Raw genomic sequence first — 20,459 nt, forward strand, 5'->3', positions numbered from 1 at the left:
CGGTGCTCTGCCTGTGCCCTCACCTGCCGCCCGGCCGAAGATCGGCCTCGTCGTCTGGTTCCGGCTCCCGCGGCTCCGGCTCGCCCGCCGCCGCCGGCAGCGCCTCGGCGTCCTCCACCGTCACCTCCGCTGCAGTCACGGCACCCGCCGCCGGCACCCCCGCGGCCGAGGTCGGAGCGGCCGCGGCCCCCAGGCCGAACGCCGCCTCCGCTGTCGATGCGGGGAGATCGGAGGCGCGCCGGACGGCCACGGTCCTCGCCACGAGCCCCAGCTGCAGAGGCAGCAGGAGCAGCAGGAGCGCCCGTGCCAGCGACCCCGGGCGGGTGGCGCGCTCCATCAGCGGCCCGCCCCGCGCGCGGGCATGGAGGTGCAGCCGCCGGCGCCCGCCTCTGCCGCCGCTCGGAGCCCGGGACCGGGGCGAGGACGCACTAGGGACCCCAGCCGCCGCCCCGACGGTCAGGACGTCCAGCCGCGTTCCCCCAGCCACGTCTTAGCCCGGCCTCCGCCACCACCACCTGAGTGACAGCCTCCCTCGGACATCTCCCATTGAGCAAACTGTTGCGCGTCTGATCTCGGATTGGCCGCGGCCTCTGCCACTCTGGGCACCCAGGCTAGTCCTGTTGGAGAAGGTGGGTTTTCCCCTGTTGTCAACAGCACGCCTGCCAATCAAATTGTACTGCCTTAGCCTGAGGCCCGGCCCTCTTCCGGACGCGGCTGCCAATGAGAAACGCCCCTCCCTGCAGCCTTCTGACCTGATTGGTGAGTCGGCAGTTCCCAGAATACCTTTCCCCAGAGTAGATTGGCCACTGTGCTGGTTGTCCTCGCCCGTCCAAGCGAGGCGCTAGAGAACACTTGAAGATCATTGGTGCAAGCGCATGCCCCTCAAAAGTCTGACATAACTTCTTCTTGATTGGTTGGAAGCAGCACTTAATACGTGGCGGATTCTGACTGTGGAGAGGATGGTCCCAAGTGAGAGGAAGAGTGGGAGGCGAATCCCTAGTGGCGGGGAGGCGGCCGACCTTGAAGGTGTTACCGCTGTAAAGCCTGGTCCTTTAGGAAAGGCGAAAGAAGAGCAGGAAAAATAAGTGACCGCACAAAACATGCAGTTCCTGGAAGTGCAAGGGATAACGTGAGCTGGGGAGACGATCCTACGTGTGTCCGGTGCTGAGAATGACGGCTGGTTAGAGATGCCGGTGACCTACAAGTGATCCAGTCTACCCGACACGCCCCTTCCTCATTATAAAGGAGAACGTGCCCTAGCCCGGTGCACTTACGTCATTTGTCCAAAGTCACATAGCCAGTTATTTACAGAACCGTGACTTTCATCCAAAGGTTCTGATCCTGGTCTGTCAAGTTTTGTACCTCACTGTAGGGCAAAGAAAGAGATAAAACCGCAAAAGGCCAAACTGGAGAAGATCTGAATGTTCGGCTAAGGCTTTAGAACTTTTCATGCAGCAGTTAAGGACACCCTGAAGATTTTTGAGCAGATGGGTGAACTCTTTTGTGGTTTAGGAACACCGACTGCTGTGAATTCCTCAGCAGTGTTTTAAAAAGAAGAGCATCAAAGATGAGAAGACTGGTTGGGCGGCTATAGCTAGGAGGCTATGACCCCATCAAAATTCTAAAGTTTTGTTTTGTTTTGTTTTTTAAGATACTGGCATGCAAACATGCTCTTAATTTCTTGTGTCCAAAAGCGAAACAAGCAAAAACCCTCATTTCCCCTCCGCGTCCCACCACATTTCCTTGTTGCTTAGTACAGCAAAACTCTAAGGTCTTTGCCTTCAATTCCTCTTCTCTCCTCGTCAAAACTGCAGTCGGACTTTCATGCCCACAACTCCACCAAACTGCTCTTGCTGTGGCCACCATTGCGAAATTCAAAAGACAATTCCGCATCTTCATTTTATCAGCTAGAGTGAACCCAGCACATCAGTCTTTCCTGTATAAAACGCTTTTCACTGGTTTTCCTGCTTCCACATGGGCCAAATCATAACCCTCATTACCACCTTATTTTAACTTATTCTCCTCTTTAAAAGACTTCTCTCCAGGGATTTTCCTGGTAGCACAATGGTTAAGAATCCACCTGCCAATGTAGGGAACACATGTTCGAGCTGTGGTATGCGAAGATCCCTCATGCCAGGAAGCAACTAAGCCTGTGTGCCACAACCACTGAGCCTGCGCTCTGGAGCCTGCGAGCCACAACTGTTGAGCCCACGTGCCACAACTACTGAAGGCCGCGCACCTAGAGCCAGTGTTCCACAGCAAGAGTAGCCACCGCTATGAGAAGCCCATGCACTGCCGCAAAGAGTAGCCGCCGCTCGCCGCAACCATGTGCAGCAACGAAGACCCAAATCAGCCAATACATAAATAAATAAATTTAAAAGACTTCTCTCCAAATAAGGTTACATTGGGAGGTACTGGGGGTAAGGACTTAAACATACGAATTTGAGGGGGGACACAGTTCAGCCCATAGCACCCAGATACTCGTGAGACTTGTCCCCTCACCTCCTGCAAGGCTCTGTTACCTTCCAGGTGAAGCCTCTCCTGACACCCATTTTTAAAATTTAAACCCCTCTCCCACCTCAATTCCTAAACTCCTCTCCTGCTTCATTTCTCTCCTAAATCTTAAATGCTCTACATATTTGTCTGTCTCCTTCCACTCCTATGTAAATTCCATGAACATTTACTCATTGATATATTCAAAGAGCCTAAAACAGTGCAAAGTGTTTAGTAAGTGTTTAATAAATATTTGTTCAATGAATGAACATCTGAGGACAGAAGGGGAAGGGACAAACGGAACAGACAGTAGTTGTTGTAGATAGAAGAGGATGATTAAGGAAGCAAGATCCCAGAGTACCTGGAGGAAACAGAGACTGCTATGCCTTCCGTGTAGAAAAAAGAGATTAGAAAGTACCCCTAGAGAATAAATGACTTTGAAATGAAGAGAAAATAGGGAAAATAGATGAGAGAGCTCAAACTAGTTGATCCTTATGTACTCAACAGAACAGGAGATAAGATCTCCTACATAAGAGGTTATAAGAGGAAGGTGTCAGAAAATTAACCTGAGGTGAAAAAAGATTGTTAACTACTTGTAATGGCTCATTTGAAATTAGCTAGTATATATACATTTTTTAAAAAGTTTTTAAAATATTCATTTATTTGGTTGTACTGGGTCTTAGTTGTGGCAGGCAGGCTCCTTAGTTGAGGCTGCTGGCTCCTTGGTTGTGGCATGTGAACTCTTGGTTGTGGCATGCATGTGGGATCTAGTTCCCTGACCAGGGATGGAACCTGTGCTCTGCACTGGGACCACAGAGTCTTAACCACTGCGCCACCAGGGAAATCCCACTAGTATATTCATTTTAGTGGACCTAGTCCTCATTGTTTTGTAACTTTTTCAAAAAATGACCATGGCCTGAGCAGTAATCTAAGCTAATGAATTAGGAATCTGATTGCCACCTGTAAATGATGTGGAAGTTTTGTTCATTTATTCATTTACTATTCAGGGAGTACCACGTGGCCACCTGCGTGTAATGGGAATAAAGATGTGAACAAAACAGGCATGGTCCCTGCCCTTCTGAAGCTTAACATCTATCTAATTAGGGAGACAGACACTACTTTTATAACATATTATTAAAACCAAGACTAGCGCTATGATGAAAAAGGCACAGGCAGAAGAACAGCGGTGGAAAATGTCAGGAGAGTCAAGCTTCATACTCAGAAAAAATGCAAATATTTCCATTTTGGGAAAAGAAGAAAAATCCTGAGTCATGGTCATCTGAGTGGAAAAAAAATAACTGGGAGGGAAAAGAGAATCTGCCAGCTTGAGGACAGTTTGCAGAGTCACAGTGACTGCATGGGAGCTCTGGCAACTGAGTCTAAGCACCTCAGGGAAGTGTATGAAAAGCTGGGACCAGGCTGGATGCTGATCAATGAGTCTGAGCCAGGAAAAGAAGCTGCTGTTTTGATACCTGAGCCAGGGCTGCCCAGAATTAAGATTCTAAGACTGAGCCTGGTCTGGAAGGTCAGGAAAACAGGTCAGAGATTTAGTATCATAAGCTCCGTCCATGAACAGAGAAAGTCTGTATCTATTGAGATTGTACTTGGTTGTAATTAACGAGAAAAAAGAAAAAAACAAACCTGCCACATAATGGCTGAAACAAGGAAGGGATTTATTTTTCTTACTGACACAGCAGCTCCACAATTGGTTTATTTAGTCTTACACTGCTTCTGTTTTTCCATTCTTCATGTATGACTTCTGTTTCTCGTGCTTTTCATCTCATGTCAGGATGGCACCCCCAGCATCATTTCTTTCCTACAGGTAGGAAAAGGGGAGCAACAGGAGACATTTACCACCTAAATTTACCCTCCCTGGAAGCCCCAACTAGAGGACTTTCACTTACATTTCACAGGTCAAGACCATGTCAGATAGTCTGCTAGGATAGCATACTGCCACTCTGAATAAAACTGGGGTTCTGCTAGTGACGATGAAGGAGGGAATTTGTAATCTGCTCTATCGAAGTATAGTGCATGTACGATAAGCTCTTCCTGCTAAAAGCACATGCTTGGATAAGTTTCAACAAATGCATACACCACCATCGAGATAACAGAACATTTCATTACCCCCAAGGGCATCCTCACGTCCCTCTGCATTTAGTCCCTCCTTTCACTCCCCAGCCCCCAGGTAATCATGGATCTGTTTTCAGTCACAGTGCATTTTCTATAATTTTTAATAAAAATCTAAAATTACAGTATAGACTGTTGTGTCTGGCTTCTTTCACACATTATACTTTTAAATTCATGCATGTTGTTGCATGTAGCCATACTTTCTTCATTTTTACCGTCAAGGAGTGTTCTATTGTATCTATGCCACATTTGTTTAGCCATTCACCTAGTGGTGTACATTGGGATATTTCCAGTTTTTGGCAATTACAAATAAAGCTGCTGGTACTTCCCTGGTGGTCCAGTGGTTAAGACTCTGCACTCTCAATGCAGGGGGCCCATGTTTGATCCCTGGTCAGGGAATTAGATCCCTCATGCCACAGCTAAGACCCAGCTCAGCCAAATAAATAAATAAATAAATATTATTTTAAAAAATAAAGCTGCTATGAACGTTCATGTACAACTCGTTCTGGAAACATAGGTTTTTATTTCCCTTAAGTAAATATCTAGAAGTAAACTTAATGGCTCACGTTGATGTATTTTTTTTAACTATATGACAATTTGTTAAATCGTTTTCAAAAGTGGTCATAGCATTTTACACCCTACCAGCCATGTGTGAGAGTTCAAGTTGTTCCATATCCTCACCAACATTTGATATTGCAGTCCTTTTTTTTTTTTGGCTGCGTTGGGTCTTCGTTGCTTAGCGTGGGCTTTCTCTAGTTGCAGCAAGCTGGGGCTACTCTTCATTGCGGTGTGCAGGCTTCTCAGTGCAGTTGCTTCTCTTGTGGTGGAGCATGGGCTTTAGGTGCACAGGCTTCAATAGTTGTGGCGTGCAGGCTCAGTAGTTGGGGCTCGAAGGCTCTAGAGTGCTGGATCAGTAGTTGTGGCACGCAAGCTCAGTTGCTCCACAGCATGTGAGGTCTTCCTGGACTTGGGATCGAACCCATGTCCACTGCATTGGCAGGCGGATTCTTAACCACTGTGCCACCAGGGAAGTCCTGGTGGTCTTTTAGTACCTAGTTGCATACCTATTCTAGTAGGTACTCAATGGCATCTCATTGTGGTTTTGGTTTGCATTTCCCTGATAACTAATGATTTTGAACATCTTTTAATGTATTTATCAGACATTTATGTATTTTCTTTTGTGAAATGTCTATTCAAAGCATTTATAAAGGAAAGAATTTATATAGGTAGGCACCCAGCAGAGTTTGCCATACAGTGAAAAATGCTTGGCTTCCCTGGCGTCACAGTGGTTAAGAATCCACCTGCCAATGCAGGGGACATGGGTTCAAGCCCTGGTCCGGGAAGATCCCACATGCCACAGAGCAACTAAGTCTGCGAACCACAACTACTGAAGCCCATGCACCTAGAGCCTGTGCTCCACAACAAGAGAAGCCACCAAAATGAGAAGCCCAAGCACTGCAATGAAGAGTAGCCCCCACTCTCTGCAACTATAGAAAGCCTGTGTGCAGCAACAGACACAACGCAGCCAATGAATAAAATAAATTAATTAATTAAAAACAAGACCTAACTTAATATCATTTAAAAAAAAAAGAAAGAAAAATGCTGTATCCATGGGCTATTGCCATAATAATGCTGTGTAAGAAACTATCCCAACAATTAAATGGCTTAAAAAAAATTTATGCTTTCACATTCTATGCCTGAGGGTTGCATGATGTAGCCAAAACACCTTTTTCTTATGGCAATGGCAGAAACACAAAAAAAAGATGAGTAGAAACTTATGGGGCCTCTTAAAGCTAGAGTCAGAACCAGAGTACTGAAAAAGAAATAAAAGAAGTCCAAATTGGAAAAGTTAAACTGTCACTGTTTGTAGATGACATGATACTATACATAAAGATCCTAAAGATGCTCCCAGAAAACTATTAGAGCTCATCAATGAATTTGGTAAAGTTGCAGGTTACAAAATTAATACACAGAAATCTGTCACATTTCTACATACTAACAATGAAAGATCAGAAAGAGAAATTCAAGAAACAATCCCATTTACCAATACATCAAAAAGAATAAAATACCTAGGAATAAACCTACCTAAGGAGACAAAATACCTGTACTCTGAAAACTATAAGACGCTGATGAAAAAAATCAAAGAAGGCACAAACAGATGGAAAGATATACAATGTTCTTGGATTGGAAGAATCAATATTGTCAAAATGACTGTACTACCCAAGGTAATCTATAGGTTCAACGCAATCCTTATCAAATTGCCAATGGCATTTTTCACAGAACTAGAACAAAAAATCTTAAAGTTTGTATGAAGACACAAAAGACTCCGAATAGCCAAAGCAATCTTGAGAAAGAAAAAAGGAGTGGAACAGGCTCCCTGACTGCAAACTATACTGCAAATCAATAGTCATCAAAACAGTGTGGTACTGGCACAAAAATAGAAACATAGACTAATGAACAGGATAGAAAGCCCAGAAATAAACCCACACACCTATGGTCAATTAGTCTATGACAAAGGAGGCAAGACTACATAATGGTGGAAAGACAGTCTCTTCAACAAATGATGTTGGGAATACTGGACAGCTACAAGTAAAAAAGTGAAATTAGATCATTCTTTAATATCATACACAAAAATAAACTCAAAATGGATTACAGACCTAAATGTGAGACTAGACACGATAAAACTCCTAGAGAAAAAAACATAGGCAGAACACTTTCTGACATAAATTACAGCAATATCTTTTTTGATCCATCTCCCAGAATAATGGAAATAAAAACAAAAATAAACAAGTTGGACCTAATTAAACTCAAAAGCTTTTGCACAGCAAAGGAAACCATAAACAAAACAAAAAGACAACCCACAGATTGGGAGAAAATATTTGCAAATGACGTGACTGACAAGGGATTAGTCTCCAAAATTTACAAAGAGCCCATGAGGCTTAATATCATCAAAACAAACAACCCAATCAAAAAATGAGCAGAAGACCTAAATAGACATTTCTCCAAAGACATACAGATGGCCAAGAGGCACATGAAAAGATGTTCAACATTGCTAATTATTAGAGAAATGCAAATCAAAACTGCAATGAGATATCACCTCACACCAGTCAAAATGGCTATCATCAAAAAATCCACAAACAATAAATGTGGGAGAGGGTGTGGAGAGAAGGTAACCCTCCTGCACTGTTGGTGGGAATGTAAATTGGTACAGCCACTATGGAGAACAGTATGGAGCTTCCTTATAATACTAAAAATAGAGCTATCATATGACCCTGCAATCCCACTCCTGGGCATATATCCAGAGAAACATATGGTCCAAAAGGATACATGCACCCCAATGTTCATTACAGCACTGTTTACCACAGCCAAGAAATGGAAGCAACCTAAATGTGCATCAACAGAGGAATGGATAAAGATGTGGTATATATATACAATGGAATATTACTCAGCCATTAAAAAGAATGAAATAATGCCATTTGTAGCAACATAGATGGACCTAGAGATTTCATACTGAGTAAAGTAAATCAGACAGAGAAAGAGAAATATCACATGATATCCCTTGCATGTGCAGTCTAAAAAGAAATGATACAAATGAAGTTAATACAAAACAGAAACAGACTCACAGACTTAGAGAACAAACTATGGTTGTGGGGGGAAGGATGTGGGGAAAGGATAGTTAGGAGTTTGGGACTGACATGTACACACTGCTATATTTAAAATAGATAACCTACTGTATAGCACAGAGAACTCTGCTTAATGTTATGTGGCAGCCTGGATGGGAGGGATTTTGGAGGAGAATGGATACATGTATATGTATGGCTGAGTCTCTTTGCTGGGCGCCTGAAACTATCACAACATTGTTAATTGGCTATACTCCAATACAAAATAAAAAGTTTAAAAAAATGAGCAGGAGTGCTACTACTTCCATCCACATTCCATAGGCTAAGGCAAAGCAAATGACTGAGTCCAACATCAATGAGGCAGGAAAACAGGCCCTTTCCAGTGAGAGAAACTGCAAAATCCCATGAGAGGACTCAGGCTTTTGGAGAACAAACATAGAATCTATCACAAATGCTATGAGAGTGATCAATTATATCTGTGTCTGAATCAAGAGTGAGCAATTTCTTCAAAGCCATACACACAATGAGACAGCATTCCATATCTATGAGAACAGCTACTTTTGAAAATAATTATTTATTTATTTGGCTGCACTGGGTCTCAGTTGCAGCATGAGGGATCTTCAGTTGCGGCATGTGGGATTGAATTCTTCGAACCCGGGACCCCTACATTGGGAGTCTTAGCCACTGGACCACCGGGGAAGTCCCAAGAACAGCTGTTTTTTAAAAAAACAGTATCAAGTGCTGGTGAGGATGTGGAACAATTGGAAATCTCATACGTTGCTGGTCTGAATGCAAAATGGTAAAACTATTTAGGAAACAGTTTTTTATATAATTAGGCATGTACTTACCATGTGACTCAACAATCCCACTCTTAAGTTTTTATCCAAGAGAAATGGAAATGCACCCACACAAAGACCTGTATGCAAATTTGTATATCAGCTTTACTCGTAATTGCTCAAACTGGAAACACAGAAAATGTCCATCAACTACTGAACGGATAAACAAATTGCAGTACATCCACATGAGGGAATGTAAAGGAACAAGTTACATGAATGATATGGATGTATTTCACAAACATTGTACTCAGTGAAATCATACCTTAATAAATCTGACCTTAAAAACAAAAAACCGGAAAATCAATATAGACATTTTCTCTTCCATCTTGTCCTGAAAAAGGCAAGAGGATGTGAAAACTGCTATTTGATTTGACAACTGAAATTCCAATGATTCTTAGCCAGTTAAGTGACAAGTCAAAACTCAGTGTGGCTTGGTTTGATGACATACGACGTGTAAATAAACAGTTTGCGGGGGCACCTTTCTTAAGCCTTAGAAGTTGCTTGGTGTGGCTAGTGACATGGTTGTTAAAAGGAATTCATGAGGTTCCGGTTGGGGAGTGAAGAGCACATAACAAGCCTGGGCTTCCTGTGGCTGTTTCAACCTTTGAAAAGATGATTACTTTTAAGGCCTATGTTACAAGGGAACTGGGCCCCAAAGAGGATCCCAGCCCCTAAAGACTAGGGGTTGTTCACCAGCAGTGAGCAAGCAGTGTATCAATGTTTCTCTAAGTGTGGCCCTGGATGGACTTAATTAGAAGTTCAGGAAAGGGGGCCCAAGCATCTCCATTTTTTAAAAATTTTATGTAAAAATTTTTTTTTATTGAATTATAGTTGATTTACAATGTTGTGTTGGTTTTGGGTGTACATCAAAGTGATGCAGATGTATATCTGTATATCTTCTTTTTCAGCTTCTTTTCCCATATAGGTTATTATAAAATATTGAGTATAGTTCCCTGTGCTATACAGTAGGTCCCTGTTGTTTATCTGTTTTATATATACTAGTGTGTATATGTTATTCCCAAATTCCTAATTTATCCCTCCCCTTTCCCAAACATCTCCATTTTAAACAAACTCCCTAGGACATTCTTACGCACACTAAAGTTTGAGGAGCATGGCAGTTTGGAGTTAATATCTTTGTTAGAGTGCGGATGCTGTGAAACTCATGATTTTTCTGTGTACCTGCAATGTATTTACATGTGCCTAGTTTAGACCAAAATCCTTCCCATTGAAGTGTTACCTGACCATCCACCTCTACTTCCACGAACCCCCAATTCAAAGGCCTCTAGTTTCTCCTCTGTGGTGTTCTAGAAAATTCTTCCTGCCATGGTGAGTTCATTTCAGCTGCTTACAGCTTGACTGTGGGTTACGGCCAGTTCACCCTAGTCACTGCCCAGAGCTCCTGGACCACAGATGCTGAACAGGAGGCAGCTCTTCACCCCCAGCCTCCAGCTCAGACTTTATTCTCTGCAACATCACATGAGATGCATGTGCTCGTCAAACTTCACCCAAAGGTTGGGGTAATTAAAGAGAAAAGATGGTGATCATTTTGTAATGTATAGAAATATCACATCACTGTTGTGCTCCTGGAACTAACATACTTTTGTAGGTCAGTTACACGTCAATAAAAAATAAAAAATTAAAATTAAAAAAAAATTAAACCAAGCATTCCTGGCAGTCCAGTGGTTAGGACTCCACCTTTTCACTGCTAAGAGCCTGAGTTCAATCCCTGGTCAGGGAACTATGATCCCACAAGCCGTGTAGCATGGTGAAAAAAAAAAAAAAAGCCAACCATTTTTAGACTTCAGTCAGTAGTAAAAATTTATAATTTTTGTCAGGAATACTATGAATTCACATAGTTTGGGACATACTTAAAGTCATATAAATCAGAAAGTTCCCAAGTGTACCAGGTGTTGGATGAGTGATACAAAGAAATTCAGACCACTATGGATTATTTAAGGATCTCTGGATATTTAAGAAGTTTATGTCAAAAAAATTTTTAAAAAGAGGAAAGAGGGACTTCCCTGGTGGTACAGTGGTTAAGAATCCACCTGCCAATGCAGGGAACACGGGTTCATTCCCTGGTCCGGGAAGATCCCACATGCCGCAGAACAACTAGGCCCGAGCGCTGCAACTACTCTGCCTGCGCTCTAGAGCCCGCAGGCCACAATTGCTGAACCCACGTGCCTAGAAGCCCATGCTCCACAACAAGAGAAGCCACTGCAATGAGAAGCCCACGTGCCACAACTAGAGAAAGCCCACACGCAGCAACGGAGACCCAGTGCAGCCAATAAATAAATAAATAAATAAATAAATTTTTAAAAAATAAAAATAAATAAAAAGAGGAAAGAACCCCAGAAGTTAGCCTGCTTTTGCTTCTTTTACTCTTCTGACCGACAAGAATTGTCCTGAGTACTGGACTCTGTCTTTCTCATGGTGTTGGTCAGCTACTGTCACCATAAACTGTGTAACTAACCACCCTAAAACCCAGCGGCTTTCTGTAGTTATTTGTTCTTCCTTATGCATCTGCATGTCAGCTGGGGCTTAGCGCCACACTGATGGATCCAGCTCTACTCTGCTGGTTTCTCAGCCTCCTTGGAAGAATGGCTACTTGGGGCATGTTCGTCTCACGGTAATAATGGAAATGTAAGAGGGCAAGCCCCACCACACGTGCATATTTCAAACCTCTGCTTTTATTATGTCTGCTAATATCCCTGTAGCCAAGGTATGAATGACAGCCAAGTCCAAAGTGACAGGGGAGGTGGAGGAAGAGGCCATGTCTAGAGCGCAGATGTATGTAATTCCCACATGGGAGAGAAGACCCCTGACCATTCATTCGGTCTCCCACACCCATCACTAGTATTTGTTCCCTTATCAGAGTAACTGATAATTATACCCCTGACTTTACACTGTCTGGTCCAGTTCTGGACAGATGTGGGTGATTCGTTCTGGTCCTCTTGGAAATCTCTCCAAAAGTGGGATTTGCAGGCAGGTATGCAGAAATGCAGAAACAAGTCCTTGTATATATACCCACATGCGCAAATATAGATGTGTTTGCATGTTTGTGGACATGTCCAGTTATGCACACCTTTCCTCCAAAAATAAATTTAGTCTCAGAGATTTTCTGCTAAATTCTTAAGTAGAAAAAAGATTTCCTGACTGCTTCATAAATTGCAAAGCATCCTAATTCATAGTGATATCAGGACTTTACATTATGCTGAGAAATACCAGTGTTTTTCTTCAAGCTTACCTGTTTTTCGTCATCAAAGCTCTGTGGGCCTGCCAAGAGTAAGAAAGCAGCCAGGAGTTGGACCTCTGCACCTCTAAGTGTCACATTCCCTTAAATGCAGAGAAACCCCTGCACAGGAAAATTCTTACTCAAGGGCTTCATTGTTTTCATTTTCTCTTTGGGTGAAAGGGAAGGAGAGGTTTTTTCTTCCCGTTGTATGCAATACTTCTAATTTAGGAGGAAGCACAGGCACTAATCAGCACTAATTTTGGAGCACCCAGTGACTTGCTGTCCGCTCTGGGGCAATCTGCTTTTCTCTAAACCTTGCAGCATCTTCTGTGGCCACTTGTACCAGGAACTCTCAGTGGTCATGTGCACAGGGGCTCTCTTTGTTCATTTCAGTTCCATTTTTACATAATGTTATGCCTCTTATTTCTATAGAGAATATTTACACAATTTTACGATAAAAAAAAATCTAAATAACTAGGTAGCAGTAAGTAAACACAAATACAAAGGATTACTTTGTATTGCTGACAATAGATGAAATTATTTCTCACATGGGGGCCACCGGTATTTTCTTAACGGTTAGCAAGTATGGACTTCACATATATGTATTTTTATATATATGTAATACATGCGTTTTTATTTGTATGATTTTTAAAATTAAATGTAATCATAAGATCATCTGGCTAAAGCTCTTCAGCTTTTCAGGGTCAAGCTTGCATTTGTGTCTATCAAAGTATCAACTAGTATTGACAATTAATTGTCAGTTCTAGTTTTAAAATAGCCAATAAGGACCTACTGTAAAAAAAAAAAATACAAATTAGCACCTAGTAATACTATTTTAATTGTCACAGGGAACAGAGAAAAAATAAGCTGCATATTTTTATAGAAAGATTTATTCCTGCCAAATAAAACCCAAAAAGATGTGTTTTCCTCTGAGAGCAAGTGCTCCATGTGGTTCAAATACAGAAAAGTGATGTGAGACTCTGATCCTCACACAACTTGTAGTTTTATAAGTGGGCCAGACTGAAAACTGTCTTTGTTGTCAATATTTGAGCATCTGCTTCCAACTCTGACATAAGAGTTAGTTTTAGACCAAATATCCTACTGAGGGTGACTGTAAAGTTAAATTTAAAATACACATCCTTTGAAGGTATCAGAAAGTAGCCAAGGCATCCAGGACTTGAGAGGCTAAGAATGGGAAAAAAAGAAAATGCAATTAGATCAAGGTAATACTCTCCATCATTTCTCCCCTGGAGACATTTGCTGAATTATAAACAAAAAGAGCCCAAGCAGAAGCTGCAGCTTAGTGATGGAACCTCTATGAGTCTCACAGGGCTACCAAAACAAAACATGGCAGTCAGGGCTAGGAAGAATGCCAGGACTGGAAGGGCTCAGGTTGGAGAGAAAAAAGAATTGTTGAAAAGGAAGCTGATATTCTGCCCCACTTTTCCCATCAAGGCCTTTGCTGATTCCTAAGCTAATGCAGGTTAGAGATCAAAAGCCCAAGCAGAAAGAGGAGAGAAAAGGCTAAAAAGTGAAATAGTCTTCTTGTGCTGAGGAGTCAAAAATGGGAAGTTGGGGCCCAGCAAGGAGCTGGAGCTCTGAAAAATCCCCTTAGGCTTTCAGCTGGGGCCGCAGATAGATTGCAGGTAGGAGTAAGGACAAAGCGGAAATAAAGTAGCTTCAAAAAACATAAAACCCAGCCTCAAAGTACCACATTTCCTAATTGGATTAGGGTGATCTGTCCCAACTCTGCCAGAAGAAAATTAAATGTTCTCTGCAGAAGAAAAGTGTCATGTAGAACTTCTACAATTTTTCATACACATTGTCTAGCATTTGAGCAAAAATCCACAAGTCATATCAGTAAATAGAACCAAGTGACGGAAAGTCAGAATTAAAAAAAAAAGAAATAGATCAGATTCATATGAGATTGAGTTATTGGAGATATCAAACAGACTATAAAATAATTAGTTACTATCCTACAGATAGATGACAAGATGGAGAATTTCATCAAAGAACTGGAATCTATAAAAAAAAGAAAGTGAAAATTTTAGAATGTAAAAATAAATTAATTGGCATACAAATGGTCAATAAATACTTGATAAAATGCTCAACATTATTTGACAAAAGCAAATCAAAACCACAATGAGAAACTGCTTCATACCTAGGATGGCAAACAAAACAAAACTTTAGACAATAACAGGTGTTGTCCAGTGGAACACCCGCATGAAGAAACTTAAGCGTGCATACATTTCTGGGGTGTGTAAAATGATACAGCCACTTTGAAAAACAGTTTTGTACTTCCTCAAAATGTTAATGTTAGAGTTACCTTATAAACAAGCAATTCCACTCCTAGATCCATACCCAAGAGACTTGAAAACATATGTTCATGCAAAAACTTGTATATAAATGTTCATAGTAGCTTTATTCATAATAGAGAAAAAGTGGAAAGAACCCAATGTTCATCACAGAAAAATAGATAAACAAAACTGTGCTATATAATCTCAAAATGGAATATTATTCAGCCATAAAAAAGGAATGAAGTACTGATACATGCTGCAACACAGATGAACCTTGGAAACATTAAGGTAACTGAAAAGAGCCAGTCATAAAAGGTCACATATTACATTGTTCCATGTATATGAAATATTCCAGATAGGAAAATCTGTAAGACAGAAAGTAGTTTAGTGGCTACCAGGGATTAGAGACAGAAGAGAATGGAGAATGATTTGATAATGTATACAGTTTCTTTTTAGGGTGATGAAAATGTTCTGAAATTAGATAATGCAGGTCATTGTAGAGCTCTGCAACTATACTAAAACCCACTGATTTGTATACTTTAAAAGTGTGAATTTTATGGTATCTGAATTATATCTCAATAAAAATATCATTTAATAAATGAAAAACTAATTAATTGAAATTAAGAGTTTAGTATGAGGGTGTTATACATGGGTGTAACAGTAGAAGAGAGATTAATGAACTCAGAGTTTTCTCAGGGGGAAAAATATACAAGTTGAGTAACAAAAAGAAAAAAGAATGGAAAATAAAAAGAAAATCAAAGAGATTCACAAAACATTATGAAAAAGTCTGCCTAGGTGTAATTGGAGCCTTCCAGGAGAGAAATGATAGTATCAATATTTGAAGAAATAGTAAGAATTTTTAAAAATTGGTAAAAAAGAAAAAAATCAAGCTACAGATTTCAGGATTTTTATGAACCTCAAGCAGTTTAAATACAAAAGAAAACCACACATAGGCCCATCATAGTGAAACTGCTGAAAACCAAAGGTCAAAGACATTATCTTAAAAAGAACCACAGGAAAAAATACATATTGCCTTCAAAGAAACAATAGTAAGATTGACAGGTTACTTAGACAAAGACATGACAACGTTAAAGTGCTGTGAGAAACGAACTGACATCTTACAATACTATAGGCAGTGCAAATGTCTTTTAAAAAATGAAAGTATTGCAATACAAACAGAAGTGAGCTTCTCCATTGATATGGAGGGAATGAACTACCAGTGGGGGAAATTGCTGCAATGCAAATAGAAGTGATTGTTCTTCTTCCTCTTGAGAGCGAGGAAAACAGAACATCCAACAGGCTAGAGGAGAAAGATAACCTGGCCTGAAAGAGTTAATCATTCCTTGTTTTATTTTAGCAGTTACTGATCTGTAGTAACTAGATTTTTACTTCACAAAGTTAACTCCCTGATACTACACAAACTACGCACTAGCACCTATCACCCTTAACTATGTGAGTGACATCCTGCCTCTTACTCCCTATCCCAATTACGACTCGGCACCTGCATTCTGTATGACTATTGCAATAAATCACCCCCTGTAGTTTTCTGTTTGTTTGTTTGTTTGCATTTCAGAAAAAAGCTCTCCAGCCAATAAACTGGAGGCAAACAGACAATTGACAGACGGCCGGACCCCAATTACTGGGTGGCCTGACTCCAGCTATGACTATTTTGAAATAATGCGAAGGGAAAAAGAATGCAGGATCCTCACCACCTAGACTCCTATCATTTACCCGGACTGCGAGCTCCACGTACAGAATCTTCCCCGACCCCTGAGGAGGGGAGGCACAGTTCTTGAGGCACTAGCCTGCTGTGTCTTCCCTCCTGCCTGGCAGAAAAATAAAGCCATTTATCTCTCTTCCTCCAAAATCTTTGTCTCCGTATTTCTATTTGGCCTTGGTGCACAGAGTAGCCATTATTACGGTAACAAAAGCAATACAAAAACATTAAAAGCAATAAAAGGACTTGGTTGCCAGCAGACTTAGAGTAAAACAAACACTGAAGGGAGCTCTTCAGATACAGAGAAAATGATCCTAGATGGAAATCTGAAAATGAAGGGCGCAAGAAGTAATGATTATTGAAAACTATGAATTTGGGGGTAAATATAAATGAAAATTATTGTTTTGTAGAATAATGCTAATGCCTCTTGGACCTTTAAATATTACATAGGATTTAAATGTACATAATATTAAAATACATAACAATAGCACAAAGGCTGAAAGTAGTCAAATGCAGTTAAAGCAGTCAAAGATCTTTGCATTGTCTGGGAAAGTAAAGTACTAATTTATGTTATACTGTTTTAGGTCAAGGATGCACGTTACAATCTTAGGGTAATCACTTAAAGAATAATAAAGGTTGTATAACTAATAGAGGGAGGAAATGGAATAATAAAAATATGTGATTTGTCCAAAGTGGGCAGGAAAAGAGGAAAAAGAGGACAAGAAACAGGTGGGACAGGTAGAGAAAAAAAAAATGAATGATATAAATGCCAGTATATCAGCATTTACATTAAACATGTATGGGATAAGTACTCCTGTTATAACACAAAGCTTATCAGACTGGATAAAAGACAAGAGACACACCTTAAATATTACTCAGCTATAAAAAGGAATGAAATGGAGCTATATGTAATGAGGTGGATAGACCTAGAGTCTGTCATACAGAGTGAAGTAAGCCAGAAAGAGAAAAACAAATATTGTATGCTAACTCATATATACGGAATCTAAAAAAAAAAAAAAAAAATGGTACTGATGAACCCAGTGACAGGACAAGAATAAGGATGCAGATGCAGAGAATGGACTGGAGGACACGGAGTTGGGGGGGCAGGGCACGAAGGGGAAGCTGGGACGAAGTGAGAGAGTAGTATAGACACATATATACTACCAACTGTAAAATAGATAGCTAGTGGGAAGTTGCTCTATAACAAAGGGAGATCAACTCGATGATGGATGATGCCTTAGAGACTGGGACGGGGAGGGTAGGGGGGAGTCGCAGGAGGGAGGGAATATGGGGATATGCGTATAAATACAGCTGATTGACTTTGATGTACCTCGAAAGCTGGTAGAAGAGTATAAAGCAATTATATTCCAATAAAGAGCCTAAAAAAAAGAGAGAGACACACCTTAACTGTCAGGTGTACATGCAAAAGTTGTACATGCAAACAATTGCAAAAAGAAAGCAGATGTAACCATACAGCTTTCCGGGAAAGCTGATTTTTAAAATTTTTAAATATTTAAAAACAGACTACTTTTTAAGAGCAGTTTTAGGTTTACAGCAAAATCGAGCAGAAAGTACGGAGTTCCCAAATACCTCTTCTCCCCGCTTACCCACAGCCACCCCCACTATCAAAATCCACCCCCCACCCCTGCAGAGTGGTACATCTGCTACAATCGATGAACCTACATTGATACACCATAATCACCCCAAGCCCAGTGGGTTTACCCTGTGAACCCAGCAAGGAGGTTGAAAGGTTTTGGTTATGCTGAGTTTGAGGACCTGAGTTTGGATTCCTTTCTCAGTACGCTGAGCATCATGAAGGGTTTCTAAGGAACAAGGGATTTCGAATGGACATTGCTGATCAAGCACAGGATAAATACAGGAATGATCATTCTTTTGGCCAAGATAGAAATTGGTATTCTGACAAATCAGATACACACGGTAGGGCTCATCCTGCTGCAGACAGCTTTGATGACTACCTGTGCAGAAGAAGTGTGATAGTTTGGAGACAAGCGTGAGATCATTATGATTCACACCGATACCATGATGGGTGTCCGGATGAGTAACAGGATGGTCCACACCCGGATGTGCATTGACAACGGGCCAGGATTGCTGTGATGACGGGCAGTAGAGACTGTGTCAGAGGCTATGATTATGGGACAGGCAGTGGCAGGACGAGCATTTGGTGTGGGCACCGTAAGGATGATGCCTACAGAAGAAGAGGGGACCGCCGTGAAGACAGACATGACAGACGAGATGACTGGTCATGAAGCCCCCAAGATGACAACAGGCTTGATGATAGAGGTCCTCCCACTCTCAGACCCAGTGTGAATGTAAAGCCTTGGAGTACTCCCAAGGAAGGTGATTCCTCTGCTAGCAACTCGCTACCCAGGCGAGCTGCCTCTCTCTACAGAGGGACAAAGCCTGTTGACACAGCCGCTACAGACGTTCGCTGGACGAACCAAAACTAGAACTTCAACCTCCCGAGAGACACACAAGCTGCCCAAGTGAAGAAACTCAGGAAAGGGAAGGGTTGAGGAGAGGAGGTGAATCATCACAGACAGATGTCAGCCTCGTCTGGCAGAAATGCATGAAGAAAAGAGAGAGAGAGATGTCTCTAGAAAAGGAAACATTGAATAAAGGGGAAGATTATCACTCTCCAACTTCTAAGCCTCCCAAACCTGAGCAGCCTCTAAAGGTAATGCCAGCCCCTCCACTAGAGGAGAATGCTCTGGGAAGGAACTTAACCCTCCTGCTGACCTCAGAGCTCAGACACAGAGCAGCAACAGTAGTTCCTGCTCAGCCATCTGAGGAAGGACCAGCAGGAAAGGTGAAAAGAAAGTAGATGAGTGAATGTTCCAAAAGGTCAAAGTGACAACTCCAGCCCTGATCCGGTACAGGGGAGGAACAAAGACGACCAGAAGGAGTCAGGTGGGAAGGATGGAAAAAAGCATCAGGACTCCTGATCTGCACCTGAGCCAAAGAAACCTGAAGAAAATCCAGCCCTCAGGTTCAGTTCTGCAAGCAGTCATGTTGCTCTTTCCTTTGATAGTGGAGATGTAAACGAGGGAGAGGATTACACTGAATAGACCTCTGCATCCTGTGCTTTCTCTTAGTCTCTCTCCACCCTGGAACGTTCGAGAGCAAATCAAACCTCTATTCAGGCGAGATAAAATAAAACTCACCATCTGCTGGGGTAGTGGGGTATAGGATCAACCCACCAGGATGACTGAACAGTTCTGTGACTGAGGGATTTTCCGGGACTTGGGATCTTCTGTTTTAAAACAGGGAAAGTTCTGGGCAAACTAGGATATGTTAGTCCCCTTTTATGGCAGCAAAAGACCAGGGATCCTGTGTGTCACAAGTAAGCCCAGCCTTCTTTGTAGTCTCTGTTTCGCTGTATTTCTCACCTTTCAACACAGCCCCAACCCCACTCGTTGTCTGATAACCCAATTTACAGCTCTGCTGCCTGCCTGCACCTCCGTTCTGTGACCACAGCAGCTGTTACCCACTGTCCTGGTAGTCAGACCCAATCTCTCTCCTAGGTGACAGCCCCTATTTCTTTTAGGACTCTGCCCTAGGATTTTGTATTAAAAAGAGGGTGACAAAGAAAACCATAATCCCAAAGGGAACATGTACCATATTTATTGCAGCACTATTTACAATAGCCAGGATATGGAAGCAACCTAAATGCCCATCAACAAATGAATGGATAAAGAAGATGTGGCATACATATACAATGGAATATTACTCAGCTATAAAAAGGGATGAGATGGAGCTATATGTCATGAGGTGGATAGACCTAGAGTCTGTCATACAGAGTGAAGTAAGTCAGAAAGAGAAAGACAAATATTGTATGCTAACTCACATATATGGAATCTAAAAATGGTACTGATGAACCCAGTGACAGGACAAGAATAAGGATGCAGATGCAGAGAATGGACTGGAGAACTCAAGGTTTGGGAGGGGGAGGGGGGAGAAGGGGAAGCTGAGATGAAGCGAGAGAGTAGCACAGACATATATATACTACCAACTGTAAAATAGATAGCCAGTGGGAAGTTGTTGCATAACAAAGGGAGTTCAACTCGAGGATGGAAGATGCCTTAGAGGACTGGGAAGGGGAGGGTGGGGGAGACT

The 20,459-nt window shown here is 41.8% G+C and overlaps 1 protein-coding gene and 1 pseudogene across 1 annotated transcript in view; one reads left to right on the plus strand and one right to left on the minus strand.

Moving 5' to 3' along the window:
• Positions 1-628, minus strand: part of EIF2AK3 (eukaryotic translation initiation factor 2 alpha kinase 3) — a 71,233-nt gene extending 70,605 nt beyond the window's left edge. Inside the window, exon 1 of the mRNA XM_057741556.1 lies at positions 24-628. Coding sequence (XP_057597539.1) covers positions 24-337 — 314 coding nt within the window. The 5' untranslated portion in view covers positions 338-628. The remainder of the gene's footprint in view (positions 1-23) is intronic.
• Positions 362-19,411, plus strand: LOC130857627 (eukaryotic translation initiation factor 4B-like; annotated as a pseudogene).
• Positions 19,412-20,459: the final 1,048 nt, after the last annotated feature.

Source organism: Hippopotamus amphibius, chromosome 7 (genome assembly GCF_030028045.1).
Source record: "Hippopotamus amphibius kiboko isolate mHipAmp2 chromosome 7, mHipAmp2.hap2, whole genome shotgun sequence".
NCBI classification, from domain to species: Eukaryota; Metazoa; Chordata; class Mammalia; order Artiodactyla; family Hippopotamidae; genus Hippopotamus; species Hippopotamus amphibius.